Below are 17,526 nucleotides of genomic sequence, written 5' to 3'. Positions count from 1 at the left end.
TTCACCCAGCACACAGAAGGTTTCTACGATTCACAGTAGCCAAGAGCCACTTTCAATTCAGGGTTTTACCCTTTGGCCTTCGCTCACCCCGAGGATTTTCACAAAGGTGCTGGCGCCTGTAGCGCCATTCCTACGAAGAAACCATTGTCAAGTCTTCCCCTACCTGGACGATTGGTTGCTGAAGGCCCCGTCCAGGGACGCAGCGCGGGACGCTGTTCGGGCCTGTACAAACTCGTTTCAAAATCTGGGACTCACTTTAAACAAGGAAAAGTCATCCCTAGTCCAGTCCAGAAAAGCGCGTTTCTTGGGAGCCATCCTGGATTCAAAGCTCTCAAAAGCTTTTCCGACCCTGGAAAGGATGGAGAAACTACAAGCCTTGGCTGGGGACTTACAAGAAAGAAGATGTCTTTCAGTACGCCGCTACAAATCTATGCTGGGGGTAATTTCATCATGTATTCCCATGATTCCTCACTGCAGACTGAGGATGCATCCTCTACAGGAGCACCTAGACAACCAATGGAAACAGGTTCACAGATGGTTCGAGGAAAAGGTGACTGTCACTCCAATGATAAGGGAAGCGGCCTTATGGTGGACAGATCAAGACAACTTGTCCCAAGGTCTATCCTTCGTAAACAACCCGTCTCCTCAAGTAGTAACAACGGATGCGTCATTGGAGGGTTGGGGAGCAGAGATGCAAGACCTACATGTCAGCGGTCATTGGTCTCCTCAGGAGCAACGGCTCCACATCAACCTTTTGAAGCTAAGAGCAATAAGACTGGCTCTGCAAGCTTTTCTCCTCCGCTTAGCAGGTTCGCAAGTGCTTATCAGGACAGACAACACCACGGCCATGCACTACGTGAACAAGGAAGGAGGAACCAGATCTCGTCCGTTCTCGCAGGAAGCTCAACAGATCTCGGAATGGGCGATACTTCAGGGAATATCGCTAAAGGCGGAACACTTGCCCGGAGTTCTAAACGAGAACTCCGACAGACTGAGCAGGTCATCCTCAGTCAGCCACGAGTAAGAATTGAACCAGCAAGTTCTGGAAGAGGTCTTCAGCCAGTGGGGCAGACCGGAGGTGGATCTCTTTGCCACACCGACCAACAAGAAATGCCGGTCTTACGCAAGCAGATTTCACCACCGAGGGTCTCTGGGGAATGCGCTTTCGATAGCCTGGTCAAGCACATTTGTCTACGCCTTCCCCCCATCCCTCTGATCTTGCTTCTCATCAGGAAGATCAAAGTGGAGCCGTGCAGGATGATCTTGATAGCCCCTGCTTGGCCGAGACAGTTCTGGTACACGGAACTCCATCTGTTGTCGCAAGTTCCTCCTCTTTTTTTGAGGATTATACCAGATCTCCTCACAATGTCCGAAGGACAAGTTTGGCACCCAGATCCACAGTCATTACACCTGACAGCATGGCTCCTGAGCAGCGAGAGTTTATGAATCTCCCCATCTCAAGCGAAATTAAGGAGGTCCTCTCTCAGGCAAGGGCTCCTTCAACGAACAGGACTTACCGTCTTAAATGGAAAAGATTTTGTTTCTGGTGTAGGAGAGAAAAGATTGACCCCTTTGCTTCCAAGCCTCATCAGCTCCTACCTTTTCTGCTGTCCCTGGCTAAGTCGGGATTAGCCCATTCGTCAATTAAGGTTCATTTGGCGGCCATTTCGAGATACAGAAGGTCTGGGTCTGGACCAACCTTGTGGTCTTCCAGGATTGTCAAACAGTTTCTTAAGGGCTTGTTCAGAGTCTATCCACCAGTGAGGCCTCCACTTCCTACTTGGCATCTAAATCTGTGGAGAAGTGTGGCTCAATGATTAGAGCGGAAGACCCTGATGCAGAGGTCTAGCCCGGGACCAGTGTTCAATTCCCCGCCTCGGCGGGTCTTGGGCTCAAAAATTCCACAGACCTGATAATTCTCGCCTCGGTGCCTATTCCAATCATGGAGTCCCACTCTGCAACTCTGGGCAATAGTTTGCTTAATGTCCACAACAGCCCCCACAACGCTAAGGATGCCTGGCCTCCACCTTGGGGGTGCCCAGGAGTGGACGCCTCACAGGGAAAGCCAGGATGGGTTCCACAGCGGTATTCGTACAAGCGCCTTGAGACACTTGCGGGTGAGTAGTGCGCTAAACAAGTATCAATTTTTACAATTTACATTTTAGTCCATTCTCAGCTCATGAAAGGCCCATTCGAACCAATTCCTCATTCTGACATGAAGTTCCTTTCATGAAAATTGGCTCTTCCCCTCACTCTCACATCGGCTAGACGTGTTGGAGAGTTGCAGGCCTTTTCTATCCAGGAGCCTTTCCTACAATTTAAAAGGAACACTGTAATCTTAAGAACTAACCCTAGGTTTATGCCCAAGGTACCCTCGGACTTCCACTTGAACAAGCAAGTTATTCTGAAAACGTTTTTTCCTCAACCGGCTACACCAGCGGAAAAGACACTGCATTCTTTGGATATACAACGGTGCTTAAAATTCTACTTGGAACGTACTAAGGGATTTCGGAAATCCTCTCAATTGTTTGTTGCCTTTTGGGGTCCAAGCAAACGCCTCCCGCTATCCAAACAGGGGATAGCAAGAAGGATCACAACTGCCATTCTGCATTGCCACACTGCAGCAGGAAAACCTCTGACTGGCAGGATTCATGCACATTCCACAAGATCTGTGGCGACTTCAACGGCCCTCTTTGCGGGGGTACAGATTAAAGACATTTTCAGAGCTGCTACCTGGAGCAGCGTTCACACCTTTACTAAGCATTACTGCTTGGAGTCCTTACAACAAGAGGATGCGGCAGTGGGCCAGGCTGTCCTGAGGAACCTCTTCCAATAATTGGTGAGCTTTCCTTTCTATCCCGCCTTCCGTTGTTTGCACATTTTGTATCTTTATGTCTTGTTGGCGATTGCAATGTATTTATTACACAAAATGTGTTTTTATGGCTAACTGCTTGCTACTCTGATACAAAAGCATGGGAATCTATGAAAGTTCCAATATTGGGGCAAGAAAACAAGTTACTTACCTGTACCTTTGGTTCCCAGTATTGGTAACTTCCATAGATTCCCATGTGCCCACCCACCTCCCAGAGGAAAGCTCAGCCTACAACAGATATGGTGACTGATACACAACGGCTACGAAAATCTGAGGCTCTGAGGTTCCTTCAGGAGGGTTCTATGGGGTGATGCACTTCTGATTGGCTGATGCCCAAGTTTGGTCTCTTTTACAAAAAGAGGGTGATATGCTACAAAAGGGAATGAGGCATAGGCCTTTTTCTTTCTCTTTTGTACCTACTGCTATGGTATTTTTGTTACATAGACTCCCATTCTGATGACGGGGAATGATACAAAAGCATGGGAATCTATGAAAGTTATCAATACTGGGGAACCAAAGTGTAGGAAGGTGGATATCTGACTATGGTTACCCCCAACTTTTTGCCTGGTGTTTTGCTGGTTTTTCGACTTATTTGACCTGGGACCCTGCTATTCAGGGCCCCAGGCCTACTGCTCTCTCTGTAAAATGGATTCCATGTACCTTAGGTACATATCTAATTGGATACTGAGTCACCTTATCAGTCCCTGTACAGTGTACCTTAGGTACCCAGGGCATAGGTGTACCCAGGGCCTACCAGGGGCTGCAGCATGTATTATGCCACCCCTGGCTGGCCATCCAAATCTGACACAACTGGCTGCACAACAGCTGGGGCAAGGTGGTGTAATCACCCTTTGCTTTAGATATAGTATCCCTATATCTAACCCTAAAATGGACACATGTAATCCTATCAGTCACTCCTATGGCAGGCCTTATCAATCCTGAAGGCAGAGTGCTTGGAATTATTTGAGATGGTGCTCTGGCATGAGCTGAGTCCGTCTGCAGCTTGCGGAACCAAGTCCTAATAGCTGTTCCATGATAACGCGTACCATATACTCTTAAGTGCATTATAATCCTCGCGGTTATTTGCCAACTTTGGTATCGCTTTATCAAAACATGTCGAGTAAGGTGTCATACGAATTGGAATACTAACCCCTCACCAATTCTGGCGACAGGGTTAGCATTCCACCCTTCTAGAGGGACACGACATGTATGTAACTGAGAACCCCGGTTAAAGTTAACTCGAGCCTCAGCATCACAAAATGGATGCTGCCACCACAGACACAAGTCTGACCTCCTGCTGCTGGGAGTCCTTCCACCAAGGAGAGCTTGGACAAAGGGTTTCCTGTCAGGGGCGGTGCTAGCACCATCCCAGACAGGGTTTTGTGTATCCCAGGTAGGCAGGGCTGAGAGGAAGGTGACTGCAAGTGACACCCCGGTGCTCACTGTGCATATGCCGGCTTGAACCAGTTCCAGGGGCACACCAGCCCCTGAGCTGGGGAAAGTCCGGACAAGGGAGAGGAGTGTAACCACCCCCCTCCTGGTCCCACCCATTGGCAGGACCTAGTCGCGTGCCAGCCCCTTTCTTTAGTATAAAGGTAGGAGCGGGCCCCCTTCCCAAATTAGATAATTCTGAATCTGGACGACTTTCCACGAAAGAACTCTTGAACCTTTCTGAAGACTCTCCCTTGTGGCTAAGGAGTAGCCACCCTGCACCAGCGGGCACCATCTAAGCGCATGCGGTTTGCTGTAAGTCCATCCTCCGGATCAAGACTACCCAGCTCGACGAGACCCGGATTCCCTGGCACCTCTGACCTCTACCTACATCATCTGCCCAGCTGAGATTCGTCAGTGTGACGAGACCTGAAGGGACCGGCCATCTTCAAGACTGCACGACGCTTATCCAGCACGACCGCCGAGTGATCCTCGAGTGCGTGCTTTGGGGTTTGAGAAGCCCTAACCCTGAGCAGCTCCAGCACCGAAGTCCAGCCCCCCAGCATCCACGAGATCTGCGTGGGGCCCTTCTGCTCTTTGCTGCTCACCGCGTTGTCCGGTTACTTGCCTGCTGGCTTGTGGCCCTCCTGACGACGAACCACGACACTTCCATCGCTGGTCTGGTTGCTCCAGACTGGCCCTTGCTCCCCTCTAAAAGAGGAGCGCCCCGGACCCTCCTGGTCCACTCCAGACGCCATCTTGAGTCCACCGCGTGGGCTTGCCTTTGCCAAGGTTTGTTGCCCCAATCCTGGGTCCAGCATCGCCGACAGCAGACACCTTCGTGGGACAGCTCGCACCTCCATCCTGGTCGCCGACATCGCCTCCTGGTCCGAGAGACTGCAGAGCCCAGCGTCGCCCACTCACCTGGTCGAGGTGACTTCATCCGGTGCCATCCTGGTGCCCATCTGATCACGGGCTAGTGATCAAGAACTGAGTCCCCTCTGCTTTCAGGTCATCTTCAACTCCGATCCAGGCTTGGATCACATCGAACTTCATCCCTGGTCGCATGCCAGCAACTTCTTCTTTCAGGCTCCATAGACTGTAACGAGGATTCCCGACGTCTTTTGAACCCTATGCAGCCGCAGCCCCTGGGCTAGGTAACTCGAGCATTTCGGTGCTCCAACGTAGGTTCACTATCTAAGTGTCCAGATTCTTTTTCGTTTTCAGCCTAACTATTCGGATTCGTCCGATAACACTAACTTTACGAAATCTAGCATCCATAGACTTTGTCCCGCATCCCACGTGAGAGTGCACACTCTGCACCCGATCTCCCTAGGCCTCCTGCTCCTAACCTTAGGGTTCAGTAGTGTAGTCCTAGCGATCCTGAAGCCTCTGGATCTTGTTACTTACCTGCTAGTATTTCGCATTCCACTTTTGTAGTATATGGTTTTTCGTGCCCCTCGGGCATTTGTGTAAATTGTGCAACTTAAAGTATTTTTGTAAGAGTTTTGTTGTGTGCTTAGCTCCCTGACTCATAAAGAGATCAGGGTAGACTTGTTATAAATAAACATCCTTTTCTTTTCATAACAACTTGTGTGGTGTCCTTTCACTTGGTGTTCAAGGGGTATATGTGATGGTATAACAGCTGGCTTAACACGCCCTCTAGAGTTTAGCCTAAAGACTGCTCTTGTCCATACTACTAGGATAGCTGGTCTATAAGGTTGACTTACAACCAATCATCAATAAGGGTCGTTTGGAATGATACATAGTGATCACTAGAATAGTGAGCACTGCATATCAGGCCAACTTCTCACACAAAGTTACAGGTAAGTAACTTGCTTTCTTCCTGCACATAAACAAACTTTAAATGGCGTTTTGTAACTTTTATGTGTGCTGCTTAATGCAGCACACATAAAAGTTGCAAAATGTCATTTGTTTTTTGATTGTGTATGCCCTCCTGCACATAAACAGTCAATGGTATTTTGCAGTTTCCATGTGTTCTGCACAACGCAGCACACAAGGAAACAGCAAAAGCAAGGAAAAAGAAAGAACTTCTCCTCATTTCGCCAGTTTAAAACCAGGTTTTCCCTGGGCTTAATGTTGGTGCTGCCTCCTATTTACACCGCCTTTGTAAATAGAGGCAGAGTCAAAATCAATGGGCGTTGTTGTGGAACATCCGCCGGAAAACCCATTGTCCACCCTTTTCACGCTAAGTACAGCATAAAAGGGTGCCTTATATACAAGGCAGCATTAAGCCACGTTATGTGGTTTAACGCTGCCTTGTAAATAAGGGAAGCCTCTATCCCCACCACCACATCACTAAAATATGCCCCCCAGTTGCTTAGATCAATCTGGTTGTCCCACTGCTAATTCCTTGTGTTTTTCTGCTCTAAGCATCCTCTTCCTTATTTTGCTTTATTGGCTATGAGACTATACTACAGTTCCTTGCATTATTTATCTACGGAGCCACAGTGCTTGGTCTACATGGCTGTTTAGAAATAAACGTAATATATTAATATTACACAATTTAGATCTAGAGTTTGTGTCATCCACAAACTGACTTTCTATTCCAGGTGCATGCAGCTGATGCTGAGATTTATTTCTGGTACAAGGGCAAAGAACCAAATTCAGGATGGTGACAGAAAGTGGTTGGAAACATCAGACCAAGAGTACTTCTACAGTTTGACAAAACAAGGTCTAACAAATAAACTAAGAATAAAATAGTTTGAGTGCATGGCCTACTGCTATTGAAAACATACTGACCACTCAGGGCACAGCCAAACAGGGACGGCTTATCCACTAAGGCAGAGGCATGTCGCCCCATTGCATTGTTTTATGTTTAGTATTGCAGTTGCAGTGCAGTGCTGCCAGGTTGTTAGGGCAGGGCGGGTTGGTGCTGGACTTCCCTAATTTCGAAGTCGAAGCAGGAGTAGTGGCTGTACCTTAAGTGTGCATGATGGCTTGGACGGCCATCTTGGGCCAGCGAAATAGTCATGCGCACATTGCATTTTCTCCATCCAGAATGCATAACAGCCTGGGTGGAGAACATGCCAAGTCTCCCAGTCCCTCTGTTGATTGGCGCTCAGACTAATCACAATGTTGCTGTAAGGCAGCGTTGTGATTGGTCTGGAGATTCTGGGAGGCTGTGTGCTTCCGGGTTCCTGCTGGAGGAGAGGCGCCAGCTGGAGATGACCTGAAAAGTTTTGTTTTCTTTTGTAATATTTTTTCCTACACCCCCATTTCTTACCCGCCACCACTGCAACCAAAACCATTTAACTTTCAGGAAACCCTGCACAACCAGCATGTTGCTGGTTAGTAACCTGCTAAAGAACAAGAGTGTCTTACATCACTCCTAGAGCAACGAACCCTGCCAGATGTTTAAGATGTCTCTTTATCATAAACTGATGAAAGCCCCATCTACATTGGAGTCTTTGGTAGCAGTAGTCTACACAATCTGAAATACATGAGCCCTCCTAGACCAACTATGAACACTCCTGCTTTAGAATGACAATCCACTGTTTGAGGTAACAAGACACCCCTAAGTGGCCAGAAAGCCTTAGTTTGACTACCTGGCCACTGAAAAGACTTGATATCCATCTTCAGAGTCTGGGCATATCCCCCCCATCTTACACTAAGCCAAGAGGAGATGAAACCTAATTACTTTGAGATCCTACAGCAACCATTATCTTTTCCAGTGCACCAGTGCCCATTTAGTTCAATTCCATATGTTGCATCTGCAGTTCCTGAAGACTCCAGAAGTGGTCTTGAGACATTGTGTCAGCATTTTATAGATTTCATCCCTTTTGAAGGAAGTACATTGGGCCTGATTATGATGGTGGACATCCTGCCAGGAGTGGGACCGCCCGACTAGCTGTTGGCGGACTCGCCATAGGGATTACGATTTGACTGCCTTCAAGGCGATCGCAATGTGTATGTTTTGTATTGCAGCTTGTGCTGCAGGCTGCAAGCACACTCCGCAGTACAAAAGATACACATTTTGCATATCCCTGCACTACAGGACAGGCGCTGTGTAGTGCTTGCCACATGGTGCGGGGATATGTAGGGGAACAACATAGGTGCCTCCCAGAACCCAAGGCTGAAAGCAAGGGGGACCTGCTAGGGGCCCCAAAAGTCTCTTTCCAACTGCCTTTTCTTGGCGGGTTAACTGCCATGAAATGAGAAGCGGAAAGGAATAATGTAATCCCTGCTGCGGTGCTTGAGCATGCACCGCCACTGTTGTAGGGATTCAAGTCCCTCTGATGCACCTACGGGCTCCTTGACCATCCGCCTGCCATTGTAATGTGGTGGGCGGTCAAGAGGTATCCGATGGCGGTGGGACGGCCACCAACAGGCTGACGGTGCCGGTCTCACCCCCATCATAAGCAGGCCCATAGTTATCTTGTAATACCAATCCCATTACCTGGCTGTGGTGAATAATAACAGGTAGTACATTTTATTTTAGATTTTATTGTGTCACAGTTAACCATATATTACTTCTTCTGTCAGGAAAATGTCGTCATTAACAGAAAAATAAGTGTTGTTTGGTTAATAACTACTGACAAAAATGTATTACGTATATATATTTTTTTACAGCGTGCTAGACCTAAACGCATTTGAACGGCAGAACAAAGCAGAAGGCCTTGGCATGGTAACAGAAGAAGGATCAGGTATTATCTTAATTAATCTTTCTGTTCTGATTGTTTGATGAAAGGGTAGTGCATGCTATGAGGTTTAGTAAGCAACACAATAAATTATTCATTTTATTATTCGCAGTTAGCCCAGCTGCAGGCAGTGCACTCCTATTGGGTTAAATGTTTGTGATCACTTCTAAGAACAGTCAGAAAAAGTGGGTGTGGAGTTTCTGCTATGTAAACATGTATATATGCTTAGACGAATTCCCACACTCAGGTAGTTCAAAAACCCTTTCAAATAAGCATTACCTCCAAACTAACAGATCTGCGTTGACATTTTTGGAGAATTCAAATGCTTATACCAACAATCACAGACACTAATCTTTTGTTAAGACAGAGGCATTTTTACCATTTACAGACCTGATTTTGTAAATGTAGACATGTAAACTTATTTGACCCTTTGATTTATAGGCTGCAGTAGTAACTACCAGCTTTTTGTCTTTTTCCTGTTTTGTTGCGTAAAAATTTAAGGTGTCCTGAGGCTCAAAATATTCTCTGTCGCCCTCTGCACAGTTTCCATCTGTACCTTTTCCAATTTCAGTATTTTACAACGTAGAAGTGCCCTGTAATAAACAAAAACAGTCTGTTTCACCCCAAAAACCCTGACTTCTGATACCCAGTGCGTTTTGTACTTCATGTATGTAGTCTTTGCCCATCTTCATTCATGTATGTCCTGTGTCACTCACTGAACTTCAATATGTCTGCCACCACCATGAAGCAAACATACAAAAAAAATCATATGAGCATGCATTGAAATGTAGGGTTGATGATGGACATTTGGCAGTGTGCTGTCATTGACAGACTTTTTGCCATTCAGGATATTCTTTCAGGGATGGATTGCATTAGCAGACTATGCCCTGCATTCCTAGGCTTATTTCCTAAATAAACTCATGACTCTTTGTATAGCGGATGGAAAGCAGTTAATAGTATCTGCATCTTGGGTGATATTAAACTAGGGTGTGAACCGCAGTGCCTAGGGGGTTAGCCTTTTCTAACCTAAGTGAGAGACATGAGGTAGGGGCTGTACCAAGACCTAGAATGCCCAACACAAGATGCTGGTGATGCAGACAGCAAAGAGTCCAAGTTTCTTTGCTTATGATCCATCTCCCAGATAAGGTTTACTAGCAGTCTAGGTGCCTACCTAAAATTTTGTGCTGCATGTTATATGCTGTGAGGTGACAACAGACTCATCCACTGCTTCCCAAAGTATCTGCTAAAATGATTGGCTCAGTGATAATGAAAATGATCATGGCAGATAAGCATACCATGCCCAGTGATCCTCCCAGAATACTCCAAGTCTCAGGATGTTGACACATGATCACATTATCCAGTATTAGGGGTGTCTTTCATAGATTCACATGCCTGAATCATTCGCCATCGTCGGAATGGGAGTCCCCGGTACATAAATAAAGTAATATCCCATAGACATATAGATACATAGGCCTAAAGGCCACACATTAGTAACATATCCATGTCCTTTTGTAGAAAGGACCAAACTCTAGGAAAGAGCCAATCAGCTGCCACCTCCCTCTAGAACCCTCCTGGAAGGATCCTCAGTCCCTCACATTGTCTACCGCACGTTGTGTTAAGGGAGTCTCCTCTGAGCTCTGCTCAGTTTTTTCTTCAAAAATGGTTTCCAGTGTTCTTGAACAATTTATTCTGTTTCCATCAGTAATTGCTGATATTACCATGCCTGAAACACCAAAAAAGGGTCTGTTTGGATCCTGTGTTTCATGTGGAAAGAAGAGGCTGCATATTGATGATCAGCATAAAGATTGCCTGTATTGCCTTTATCCAGACCATGCTGCCAAAGACTGTAAGGTATGTCGAACCTTTTCCACTAAAACCCTCAAGGATCGTGAGGGACGCCTTTTAATTTGGCTCCCGAGGCTAAAAGACAGGGACAACCTTGAAACTTCTGAGGAAAGTGAAGGTTCTTCAGTCTCTTCAAAATCTTTTCTAAGGAGACCAAGGGTGGCTTCCCCTAGCCCTTCAGCCCCTACTCAAAAGAAGACGTCAAAGAAGTCTTCAGAGGCTCTATCCAAGGCAACTTCTGTGAAGGTTTCCTCTCAGGAAGGTCACGCCTTCAAAAAGCCTGTTCCGACACTGTCGACGACGGTATCGTCGACGACGTCTTCATCGTCGAGGGGAGCAATGTTATCTGCTTCATATGTTTCAACATCGACGACGACAGTTTCTACGTCGACGGCATCGTCGTCATTGTCATAGTCGATGACGACAACACCATCGTCGACGACAGGTAAGCCTGTGTCGTCGACGATAAACATCAAGAACACACCGTCGACGTTGAAGCTCACGTCGACGCAAGACTTGGCGTCGACGGCATCGACGATGACCTCGACGACGAAGGCACCATCGTCGGCGTCGACACCAGCGTCCAAAACGTTGTCATCAAAGACTTCATCAACGAAAGCACCGTCGACAAGTATACCGTAGATGAAGACTCCGTGGACGAAGGCTTCAGTGATGTCTCCACCGTCAACGACAGCCCCGTTGACGATGACTCCTCTGGCTATGACACCTTTCGACACTCCACCGTCGACGACCACACCGTCGACGGGCTCGTCGACGATGATAGATTCTGGTCCACAAACCACTTGTGTGCGCCTGAAGATTACAAAAAAGGTTCTGACACCGGCTTTAACATCGCCAAGCAGAGTCCAAGCACTACCTCCAGCATGTCTTCTTCAGGAGGAGGATTCAGATGAAGGGGACATGTTTTCGATGGCCACAAACCCTTCGGAGCTTCATGTTAAATGTCAAAGTTCAGATGAAGAAGAGGATCAGGAGGAGGAATATCATCCACCACCTCCTCCTATGGTTTCCCTTCCGGCCTCTTTAGTGACTTGCGGTGCCTTATACAGGACTATAAACAGAGGTTTCCGGAGTCACCTGCTCCTCCACCTCCCACAGTATCTCCTGCACCAAGAACACGACCTCCACCTTTGAACATACAGCCGGAACGGTTGGATATACCACATTCTCCGACTACTGATGAGGAAGAGGAAGAGGAAGAAAAGCAGGAAGAGGGAGAATTGCAAGATACACAATCTATCCACGATGACTGGGATTCACCACCAGGGGACATTGGAGAGTTCCATAATGTACTTGAGAGGGCCGCTCAACGGTTCAAGATACCAATGGTTTCTCAAGAACAAGACTGCTTCTTATATGACTTTTAGGAGCCAACTAAAAGATCAGTAAGATCCATTCCCATTATTGATTACCTGTGGGAGCAGGGTGTTAAAGTCATGCAGAACCCGTCCTCGGTACCTCCGGTAGTACCTCGTATGGATAAAAAGTATAGGGCTCCTGATACTGCACCGGCCTGTTTAATAGGGCACCGCAAACAAGATTCAGTTGTTACACAGGTGGCTCAGAAGTACTCAAAGAATCCTTCTGCCCCAATATCAGCAACTCCCGATAAGGAAGGCAAGAGATTGGACAACATTGGAAAGCTTTTCTCCTCAATGTCTGCAGTGACGGTGAAACCGGCCAATGCTTTAGAGCTTTTGGGGCGCTACAATAGACAACTATGGGCAGATATCGCCCCATATCTATCTGAGCTGTATGCGAATCAAAAGAAGAGGTAAAAAAGATACTACTAGACGGTGAAGCATCGGCATCGGAAATAATAGACTGTGCGAAGGACATAGCTACAGCAGGATTTCACCAACTGGCTGGAGCGGCAGTCTTGCGACGACAAGGTTGGCTAAGGGCAACTTCCTTTCAACCTGAGATACAAACAGAAATATTGGATATGCCCTATGATGGTCAATTACTCTTTGGCTCAAAAATTGATGAAGCGCTGCAGAATATAAAAAAGGACACGGAGACTACTAGAGCTTTGGGCACTCTCCAGTACAGAAACCAGTCCTTTCGTTGTTCCAGGGGTAGAGGACAGTCCTATTATAAAGGGAACTATCAATACCGATCTTCGTATTCTTCAAACCAGAGTCGATCTCAGTACCAGCAGCGCCAACAACATAGCCAACAATCTTCCTATGGCAAGTCGTCCTTTCGCAGTAAAGGCCAGCGAAAAAACAACGGACGTAGACAATGACCTTTCTATTAGGCCAGTACCAGAACGATTTCCATCATCAAAAATTGGAGGAAAGATTTCCCATTTCTTTAAAAATTGGAAGAAGATCACCACGGACCGTTGGGTCCTACAATTGGTTCAATTCGGCCATTCTCTAGAATGTATTCACATTCCTCCCCAAACTCCTCCACGCCCTATGCTTCACAAAAATCTATGGCTGCTTCTCCAAGAAGTCTCTCTTATGCTCCAGAAAGGGGCAATAGAGAAAGTCCCTCTGTCTCAACGGGGGAAGGGGTTTTATTCCCGTTTCTTTTTAATTCGGAAAAAAGAGAAGAAGTGGAGACCGATTTTGGAACTCAGGGCCCACAACAAATTCCAGAAGAAGCAGTTGTTTCGCATGGTGACGATCCAAGAGGTCTTACAACTCTTGGAGGAGGAAGATTACATGACGTCCCTGGACCTTCAGGACGCTTACTCCCATATACCAATTCACAGAAATCACAAAAAAATATTTAAGGTTTGCGGTGGCAGGCAGACACTTCAATTTCGTGTCCTGCCCTTCGGGCTCAAGTCGGCACCTCGCATCTTTACAAAGTGTTTTTCCCCAGTAGCTGCATATCTCAGACAGCACCATCATCAAGTCTTTCCATATCTGGACAACTGGCTGATCAATGCTCCATCCTTGGAAGGCGCATCCATGTCTTCCAACGTTTGTCTGCAGCTTTTCAATCATTTAGGACTAACGTTCAATTGGGAGAAATCAGTCCTTCTACCTTCTCAGCGCATCACCTTCCTAGGGGCAACCCTAGACACACGACTAAAGAAAGCCTTCCCAACGCAAGAGAGAAAGAACAAGCTTTTACAACTGGCTATTCTTGTGGCTTCAAAGAGGACCTTATCGGTCAGCCTTTTCAAATCCCTACTAGGGACGATGTCATCATGTATCCTCTTGATACCTCACTGCAGTCTTCAAATGTGCCCCCTCCAAGAGGCCCTCTCAAAGCAATGGATCCAATGCACAGGGTCCTTTGACGATCTCATAAAATTAGCTCCTCAATTGGTCACAGCCCTGCAATGGTGGATGTCTGTTCGCAACTTGTCTCACGGCTTACCATTCCTGCTTCCAGCGGCACCACATATCATCACAACAGACACCTCCTTGGAAGGTTGGGGAGCTTTCCTCCAAGAACTACAGATAAGCAGCAAGTGGTTTCCCTTGGAAAAAGGGCTCCATATCAATCTCCTGGAACTTCGGGCGGTTTCCTCGCCCTTCAAGCCTTCCTTCCAAGAATAAAAAATTCCCTTGTGCGCGTCCGTACGGACAACACTACGACAATGCACTACCTCAACAAACAGGGAGGGACTCGCACTCTAACACTCTCTCACGAGTAGCAGAAAATCTGGAACTGGTTAATTGAACACAATATATCTCTTCGGGCGGAGTACGTCCCAGGCATGGAAAATGTACTCGCAGACTCATTAAGCAGACAGAGGTCAACATCTCACGAATGGGAACTGGATCCAGGAATCCTCAACCAAATCTTCTCCAAAAGGGGCACTCCTCGGATCGACCAGTTTGCCACAAGGTCCAACTCCTAATGCCCACACTTTGCAAGTTGCCATCCCCAGAAAGGGGCTCTAGGTTAAACATTTTCAAAACATACTCTTTAAAATGGATGAGATTTTGCATCTGGTGTAAGGCCCAAAGTATACATCCTTTCTCTTCCTCTCCGGAGCAGATACTGCCTTATCTTCTACATCTGGCAAACTCAGGCCTTGCTCATGCTTCAGTCAGAGTCCACTTGGCAGCGATATCCTGTTACAGAAGATCTCCTACTGGCCCTTCTCTTTGGTCCCACAGGTTGATCAAAAAGTTTTTGAAAGGACTCTACAGAACCTTCCCTCCTGTGAAAATGTTGCCACCTACCTGGCATCTTAATACGGTCCTTAACCAGCTCATGAAGCATCCCTTTGAGCAGGTACACAGGGCTGACCTGAAATACCTCTCTTGGAAGACAGCCCTCCTGTTTGCACTCACCTCCGCAAGACGGGTGAGTGAGCTCCAAGCTTTATCAATTCAGGAGCCTTTCCTGCAATTCAAGCAGGACAGGGTAATCTTACGGACAAATCCAAAGTTTATTCCGAATGTCCCGTAGGAATTCCATCTGAACGAGCCGGTGGTCTTACCTTCTTTCTGCCCGAATCCCACGACAGCAGTGTAAAGGTCGTTGCATTCTCTAGATCTTAAGCGCTGCCTCAAACTCTATATTGAAAAGGCAAAAGCCTTCAGAAGTCTCATCAGCTATTTGTGGCTTACAGTAGACCCAGGAGAGGTCTTCCACTCACTAAACAGAGTATTTCCCTCTGGATATCTGCAGCTATTTCGTTTTGTCATGAACAGGCAGGGCAGCCCCTGCAATCTAAAGAGCAAGCCCACTCTACCAGGGCAATGTCTACATCTATGGCACTTTTTACAGGAGTGCCGGTCATAGACATTTTTAGAGAGGCAACATGGAAATCGCCACATACCTTCACTAGGCATTACTGCCTAGATACAGAACTCATGAAGGATGCTGCGGTTGGACAAGCAGTACTTCGTCATCTGCTTCAGTAAAGGTGAGTCCTCTTTCATCCCTCCATCCTTCTTATGTATGCACATTTCTCTATTGTATGATTTGATGGTATTTCTTGCTTGTAAATATATGTTTCTATTAGTCGTTTGATATGTTGTTATCTAATGACTTACATATCCTATACCATCCGAAATGTGCTTTGTTCATTGCTTGTTACTCTGATTCAGGCATGTGAATCTATGAAAGACACCCCTAATACTGGATAAGAAATGCGTTACTTACCTGTAACTGCAGTTATCCAGTATTGGTGTCTTTCATAGATTCACATGCAACCCTCCCTCCTCCCCTGGAAGGGCTCACCTACTTCTCTCAGTAATACGCCTACTTAGCATTGTGCGTATGAAAATCTGAGGGACTGAGGCTCCTTCCAGGAGGGTTCTAGAGGGAGGTGGCAGCTGATTGGCTCTTTTCTAGAATTTGGTCTTTTCTACAAAAGGACATGGATATGTTGCTAATGTGAGGCCTTCAGGCCTATGTATCTATATGTCTATGGGACAATACTTTATTTATGTACTGGGGACTCCCATTCCTACGACGGGGAATGATTCAGGCATGTGAATCTATGAAAGACACCAATACTGGATAACTGCAGTTACAGGTAAGTAACGCATTTCTTCATCAGACATAGTTTGGTCCAGATAATCGTGAAACAGCTTTGTCTCGCTTAATTGTATTGGGCATTGTAATAAATAGGTTCAGTATTGGGCACTTTTCGGGCATGGCTGAAAATATAATCATTTATACATAGGCAATATTAAGAAATCATTCTCCATGTTTTTCCAGCAAAAGCATTTGATTGATAGACAATGTAACTTGGCTAGTTGCATTGTTTTGGTACAGAAAATGATCTGTCTACCAAGTTCAACGTTATTTAATTTGTACCAAAACCAAAAAAGTAACAGGAGCATGCCTTTTATTGATCCATTCAACTGTGTGATCAAGACATTTGTTTGTTGAAACACGTAACGTTTGAGGATTAAAACTTTCTGCTCTTGCAAAGGACTTTCGAGTGTGCGTGTCCATGTGGGAACTGTTTGTGTATATATATATATATATATATATATATATATATATATATATTCCTTGACTCTAGACCCACTCAAGTATATATGCTTTGGCATTATACCCACTGGCAAGACGTTTGTGCGTGTGTGTGTGTGTATACACGTATAAATACATAAATATATATATATATATATATATATATATATATATACATATATATATATATATATATATTCATTTATATATACACACACACATATGAACTCTCAAACGTTAAAAACCCCAAAACAAATTAAATAAGAGGATGTAAGAAAAAAAAAAAAATATATATATATATATATATATATATATATATATATATATATATATATATATATATATATATATATATACAAACAAATGCAATTGTAATTTGCTTCTGTTTCTTGTGAGATTGTTCCTGTTCCTTTGACTGTTCTTGTTTTTGCATAATGTGTTCCTACAACAGAACTCATTTGCCAAAACCAGTGCTGGGTGTGTTTTCTATCTGCTAAACATTCAAAAATCTTATTGTTATCCTTTTTCCCCTTCTGTTTTCCTCCAATCCAATGTTGTGCTCTTCTTACCTCAGTCATCACTCATGAGCGTGGTAAATATTCAACACAAACTTGTGTATTTTAGTTTTACCTCTCATTAGTATTGTGTCAAAACTATACAGCTCCTGAAATCCCCTTCACCCTTCCCGCTCCAGTGTTGTCACTATTGAATTCATTTTCTGTTTAGTCCCCAAATATTGTAACCTTTTTGGTGGGTCGGAATTCTTAATATTTTTCCGACTTCTTTTTTCTCCGG

General features: G+C 45.7%; 1 protein-coding gene across 1 annotated transcript in view; it reads left to right on the top strand.

The window, feature by feature from the left end:
• Positions 1–17,526, top strand: part of RYR2 (ryanodine receptor 2) — a 3,481,211-nt gene that overhangs the window by 2,870,870 nt on the left and 592,815 nt on the right. Inside the window, exon 83 of the mRNA XM_086925791.1 lies at positions 8,897–8,970. Within this exon, the coding sequence (XP_086781917.1) occupies positions 8,897–8,970 (74 nt within the window). The remainder of the gene's footprint in view (positions 1–8,896; positions 8,971–17,526) is intronic.

Source organism: Lissotriton vulgaris, chromosome 6 (genome assembly GCF_964263255.1).
Source record: "Lissotriton vulgaris chromosome 6, aLisVul1.2, whole genome shotgun sequence".
Classification (NCBI taxonomy): domain Eukaryota; kingdom Metazoa; phylum Chordata; class Amphibia; order Caudata; family Salamandridae; genus Lissotriton; species Lissotriton vulgaris.
The sequence above is the reverse complement of the archived record's forward strand: the minus strand, read 5'-3'. Positions and strand labels throughout refer to the sequence as shown.